General features: G+C 51.9%; 1 protein-coding gene across 2 annotated transcripts; it reads left to right on the forward strand.

The window, feature by feature from the left end:
• Positions 1-2,216: 2,216 nt before the first annotated feature.
• Positions 2,217-5,455, forward strand: LOC100052582 (granzyme H-like). Of its 2 annotated transcripts, none has more exons than XM_070236013.1 (4): positions 2,217-2,377; positions 3,516-3,663; positions 4,192-4,327; positions 5,195-5,455. In XM_070236013.1, the coding sequence occupies exons 1-4, from the start codon at positions 2,323-2,325 to the stop codon at positions 5,339-5,341; spliced, it is 486 nt and encodes a 161-aa protein (XP_070092114.1). In that variant the 5' UTR covers positions 2,217-2,322; the 3' UTR covers positions 5,342-5,455. The 2 variants fall into 2 exon arrangements, 1 of the variants encoding a protein (XP_070092114.1); XR_011426281.1 differs by lacking the exon at positions 3,516-3,663 and adding an exon at positions 4,531-4,790 and having other exon boundaries at positions 2,248-2,377; positions 5,195-5,329.
• Positions 5,456-5,994: the final 539 nt, after the last annotated feature.

Raw genomic sequence — 5,994 nt, forward strand, 5'->3', positions numbered from 1 at the left:
CCGCTTCAAAAACTACAACTAGTCCATCCAGCTGTGCGTGCGGAACCCTAAGGACAAGAAGGCCGGGGCAAGTGTAAGGAGACAAGGATCTTCCAACCCTTGCCCCAGGGACACAGTGATGCTGGGGTGACATGGCCAGGCCTTCTCCCACCTAACAAGCAGTGGTTGACCTGAGTCCAGTCTTGGGTGGAGGCTTGCTGTTCCCAGCATGTGGAGCCCAGGCATCTCCCTCCAGCCAATGTCTTCACCTTTGTCCATGGCACAACAAGAGCAGGGCCTGGGACTGGGTTGAGCATGAGAGAGGACACAGCCAGGACACAGGCTCATGGGGTGAGTAGGTCACAGAGGATCCACCTACCCGGCTGACACACAGAATCGAGGTGAATGGTAATCAATCAGCTACTAGACATCTGAATAGCTGGGCCCTGAGAGAGGGGCAGGAGAGCAACAGGGAGAAAACTATGCTGCGAAGGGGGAGCCAGAGGGCTCTGACTGAGACTTCTCCCTTCTCTGTGCACAGGGGACTCCAGGGGCCCCTCGTGTGTAACAACATGGCCCACGGTGTAATCTCCTTTGGAAAAAACAAGGGGAAATCTCCGTTTGTCTTCATCGGCATCTCAAGCTATCTGCCCTCGATAAAAAGAACAATACTTCAGATTGCAGGGCCCAGACTCAGGTGCCCCCAGGATTGATCTGGACAGGATTGGACAGAACAGGATTGATCTTCTCTGGGGTCAAGGCCAGAATTGCCCTGGGCAGTGTGGGCTGCAGGGGAGGCTGCTAGGGACTTCATAAACTTCCATGTCTAGAATGGAAATCGTTGATTCCTCCTTTATTCACCAAAATAGCCTATAGCCTATAGCCTACTGGGTAAATTTTTCTTATATTTTTCAGCAATGTCTAAATCTTCTCTATAAGAATGGATTCAGAAAAGTAAACTCGTTTTTAAAATATCCAGCTTAAAGAAGGCTAGACTGGAAAGAATTGGTCTGCTGAATGGTTGCCACTGATGCATGTGCTTTGACTACGGGAAAATGTTTACTGGGTAGAAAAGCAATACATGTTCATCACAGAAAGACAGGGAAAGGCAGACATAGCAACAAGAACATTAAAATCCCGAGAATGCCACCACCTAGAGGTCATCATCATTAATGCTTAAGCAGGTTGCCTTTCCCTCTTTTTTCATGTCTTCATAAGAAGCTGTTGCTTTAACACAACTGCGATGGGGCTGTTTAGAACTCCTAATGCCTTCCTTTCCACTACTCTGTCATCAGTCATCACACTGGTGAGAGTGTTGGGATAATCTGTTTGCAAATGTTTATGACTGTTGGGCCCATGGACGTGATAGCCATGTTTCACTGGACCCTGGGCAGAGAACACATAGTGGATAGTAATTATTAGGATGACCAGTATCCAAGTCCCCATCACTTGGCAACAGTAACCAGCCTTCCTTTAGGAGAACCCTCTCCCCACAAAACAGGCACTAGAATTTGTGTGGAGCAGTCCCCACCTCAGGCCCAGGGGTGCTATACGACCCAAGAATGAACCAATCAGGCCACTCAACTCCAATGGACCTGCTGATGGTTTGCTTTGGTCCAATGAATACCAGGTCCAGGACTTTTGTTCAAAATTTTGAGATGAGAGAAACTCTCTTGATCACAGAATATTTAGATTTAAAGAGTGAATTCTGAGTATTCCAAAATATGAGGCTGGAATGGTGGTCAGAGAAGAAGTGGGGTTACCATTTGGGGTGTTTGAGTGTGTCCAGCTCTACATACCCCTAAGGCAAGTCCAGTCTCTATCTCCCGCCACCAAGTGGAGGCCCCACCACAGACCTTACCAGCCTGCACGTTAACCACAGATTCTCAGTCTACTCCAGCTGACTGATGTCTTCTCAATGGCAGGAGCCATCTTGCCCGTCTCCCTGGAGCTAGCTTGCTAAATAATTATTCATGAGTTTATCAGGATGGAAAAAGAGCCAACGGCTGGCAAATGGAGACATTCTAGATTTAGTCACTGAGGGGCTTCTGGGGTCCAGCTCCCCTGCTGGCTTTATCACAGGCTTTGCTTTCTTGTTTGTTCTTCTTGCTTTCACCTTGTGATTCAGTACCCAGAGTGCAAGTGTGGTGACAGTGCTACTGTCACCTAACCCAAGCCTAAGAACTTTGACAAACCACTTTCCCCAATAATACAGAAAAACCAGGGGCACAGCCCTAGGAGTCCTGTGAGGCCCTGAGCCACACCCCTGCCTTCCACTCGGGGACCGTGTGTCTGGAAGGAAGAAACACCAGCAGCTCTGACCTGAGCAGAACTTCAGGAAAGATGCAGCGACTCCTGCTCGGCTTGGCCTTTCTTCTGCCCCTCAAGGCTGGGACAGGTGAGTGACCATCCACATTCCAGAGGCTCCAGCTCATCTCACACAACCCTTTGTACACCTGACCCTTCTGCCCAGCACATTCAGGGATTTTCCTCAATTTCAGCCCGAGAACTTTCTAGACCCCAGCTCCCATCCCAGGCCAAGACTAACAAGCCCAATGCTACATAGACACTTAACAAGGATGGCCAGAAGGGAGGATGTTCACTGAAATAGTTCGTGCGTGAGCCTCTCTCTTATCACCTGGAAAGCGGGTTCTTCATAGCAAGGCATTCAGCAGAGGGTGTGATGCTACAAAAGACAAGTAATTAAAATCCCTCCCTTCAACTCAGGAAAGGGCAGCTCAGACAAACCGACTGCAGTGGTGGGACCTGTCCCTGGGCCCACCTCAAGAACCAGTTTCATTTCTCAGTGCTGTCACCCCCTCATCCCTGCCCAGGACGGGAGTCCAGGCTGCAGTAGATCTCAGAAGGGGGTGGAAGACTGCACCCAGGACCCGCTCGGTGATTTACTTCTGTCACAGCCCTGGGCAGCCATTTACAGCCACACTTTTCACTGCCTTCCCAAGCCCTTGGCTGTTACACAAAGTTCTTCCTGCATGCCATTGGCCTTCAATCCTACCAGCACAAAGCCCACCAAACCTCAGTTTAAAACTAAGAGAAGGCCATTCATTCACGCAGGCAAAAAAGGTTCACTGAGATCCTAGGATGGGTTACGCCCTAAGACACGAGCATTTTATAAATTCAAACTCCATAAGCTCACAGACAGATTATGAGATATGGGCACCAGGTGGGACATTAGCAGAGGCTCAGAGGGGTTGGGAGACTCACTGAGACAGAAGGCATCAGGGGAGCCCTGTCCACAATCCCCTGGGCTCCACCATCGTGAAGACAGCTCTTATCTCCTCCATGCAAGGGCAGAAGTAGGACGGGGACAACAAGCACTGTCCTCCCTTTTCTCACAGGGCGTTCTGAGGCTTGGCATTCAGAAAAGGTTATTCTGCTGCAAGGGGAACCTGGGAGGACTCTGCCCCAGTGTCTGCAGGGCACTATAGACCCCACCATCAATCACCACCTTCCAGAGCCTTCCCTCCTGACCACAGCCACTCCCAGAAAGCACATCTTCCAGTCTTTTCTTTCAGAGGACATCATCAGAGGACATGAGGCCAGGCCCCATTCCTACCACTATATGGCTTTGGCTCACTTTGTGGAGGAGGAGAATGAAGGCAGGTGTGGCAGTGTCCTCGTGAGAAAGGACTTTGTTTTGATGGCTGCTCACTCCTGGGGAAGGTGGGGGGCCGCAGACAATTGACACTCCTGAGACCCCTACAGGGACCGCTGTCCTCTGCCCAGGGGCTGAAGCCTAGGGAGCTCCCACGGCTCCTGGTAACTCAAGGCCATGAGAGCTCATGAGAGGAGCCATCTGAGACCAGGACTGGTCCATGGAAATTGAGAAACAGGACAGATAAGCTTTGGAGTCAGAGGGTCAGAGGTGAGAGCAAGTGGCTCAGTTGAGAAGAGAGACCACACTGGTCCACTAAAGCAGCTGTGGAGGATGAAAGCATGCCTTAGATCAAAAGGCAAACTCAGAGTATTTTCACAATATTGCCCGAGGGCAAGACAAGCTTCCAAGTGTCCTTCCCTCATTGTTTTTCAGAAGCACAGGGGACAGTCACTCAGCACCCAGAGCTCCTGTTGTCTCGATTGTCCCTTGCTGCAGTCCTGCCCTGCCCTGGTTGTCACCCGCCCTTCATGGCTCCAGGGCTGGATCTTCTGTGACTCCATGCCCCTCCTGTCCCCACTCTACTTTCTGTGCAGCTCAATCAACGTGACCCTGGGGGTCCACAACATTCAGGAGCAGGAGAGGACCCAACAGGCCATCCCTGTGAGAGAAGCCGTCCACCACCCACACCATAATCCTAACAACCTCTTCAATGACATCATGTTATTAAAGGTAAGGGAATCTCCCTACTGCTCATGCTGTCCTGGGTCCTGATTTCTTCCCCTCCCACTGGAACCTGTCCCTTCCTTCCTTCCCATCACGGCCACCTGACTAGTCCCAGTGGCTCAGGGGAGAGAGAACTCAGTGCAGCCCCATTGTGCTGTCCAGGCCGCAGGGCAGTGGCTGAGCTGGACTTTCTTGCCTCTTCCCATCAGCTGGAGAGAGAGAGGCTAAGCTGACTACAGCTGTGGGGCCCTTCAGCCCGCCCAGGGGCAAGACCCAGGTGAGGCCTGGACAGGTGTGTAGCGTGGCCGGCTTGGGGAAAGTCTCAATGGGCATTTTAGCAACCACTCTGCAGGAAGTGAAGCTGACCGTGCAGAAGGATGAGATGTGTGATTCCTGCCTCCTTGGCTATTACAACGGGGCCACGCAGATTTGTGTAGGGGAAGCAAAGAAGATTAAGACTGGCTCTGAGGTAATGTTTCCAGCATCTACCTAGACAGACCCGGGGAGAGAATAAATGGGGAGCTCTAGGGGATGGGAGTGGCCATATCTTCATGCCTCAGCTGGACAGGTGGGCTGCCTGGGTCCATTAATCCCGTCTTTAGTTTTTTCCCTGGAGTAGATCAGGGGTGAAAGCTGAGGAAGGATCAGTCATCCCACAGCAGAGTTTTCACCAAAATTTCCCTGAGGATTGGAGAGAAAGCCTTGGCCTGGGTGGAGCTCCTTATAACAGTCAGAGCCAGGCTGGAGCCCTGGGATGAGGGAGGTGACAAGGCTGATCTCACATGTGGCCCCCTGAGACATCACTGACCCTAGGGGTGATTAGAAGGGCAGGACCACGAGGATTCAAGCTCATTCTTTCCTCTCTGCTTCCAGGGGGACTCTGGGGGCCCCCTTGTCTGTGAAAATGTGCTCCAGGGCATTTCCTCCTATGGACAAGAGAGTGAGACCCCTCCAGGAGTCTTCATGAAGGTGTCACCCTACCTTCCCTGGATAAAGAGAATAATGAAGCGCTGCTCATAGCAGGTGTGAGGCTGACCTTCCTCTGTGCCTGACCATCTTTCCTGGGGCAGAGACAGGACTCCCATGGGGCGGGCAGTGGGACTGAGGGGCCGTAATAAATGGATCTCTAGCGAGCATGACTGAAGTCTCACTGACTCACTGAACCACTTTCAACACGCAACAGCATACTCCAGGCAGCCCTCTGCTGTCAGTTGTGGGCTGTCCATTCCTCCTTCTCTTCCAGCCCTGCTTCCCCCTAAACCTCATGCTGAATAGTTTGTCAGTCAAAACTCTGTGGTGCTGAGCCCTGTGCAAGGGCTGAGTCTGAATTCTGCCCATTATAAAAGGACAAACTTCTTCCCCAAAATATGTTCCTCCTTGGGACATAGAAAATTCTCTAAGCCAACCACCATCGCCAATGCCCCAAGTCAGCAGAGAGAGGAGCAGGGCAGTGGAAGGGGAATAACTCCAAGGACCCGGGAGGCCAGGGGCCAGGGCCTGGACACTGAGCTTCCTATTTCCAGGGCCTCTCTCTGCTGTGGGGGCAGCTTCTCCCACAGCCCGGACTAGCTGTAGCTTTCGATGCTCAGATGCTCCCTAGTTGGCCTCTAGCCTCACTCTCATCCCATTTCCTGCCCTACAACATGCCCAGCACTGAGCTCAGTCAACCTTCC

Source organism: Equus caballus, chromosome 1, assembly GCF_041296265.1.
Source record: "Equus caballus isolate H_3958 breed thoroughbred chromosome 1, TB-T2T, whole genome shotgun sequence".
In the NCBI taxonomy this organism is placed as follows: Eukaryota; Metazoa; Chordata; class Mammalia; order Perissodactyla; family Equidae; genus Equus; species Equus caballus.

Bases quoted from the DNA above. Each gene is read 5' to 3' on its own strand.
- LOC100052582 (XM_070236013.1), top strand. From the start codon at position 2,323: ATGCAGCGACTCCTGCTCGGCTTGGCCTTTCTTCTGCCCCTCAAGGCT. The intron at 2,378-3,515 runs GTGAGTGACCAT...CTTTTCTTTCAG, and splicing joins GCCCCTCAAGGCTGGGACAG to AGGACATCATCAGAGGACAT. The intron at 4,328-5,194 runs GTAAGGGAATCT...CTCTGCTTCCAG, and splicing joins ATGACATCATGTTATTAAAG to GGGGACTCTGGGGGCCCCCT.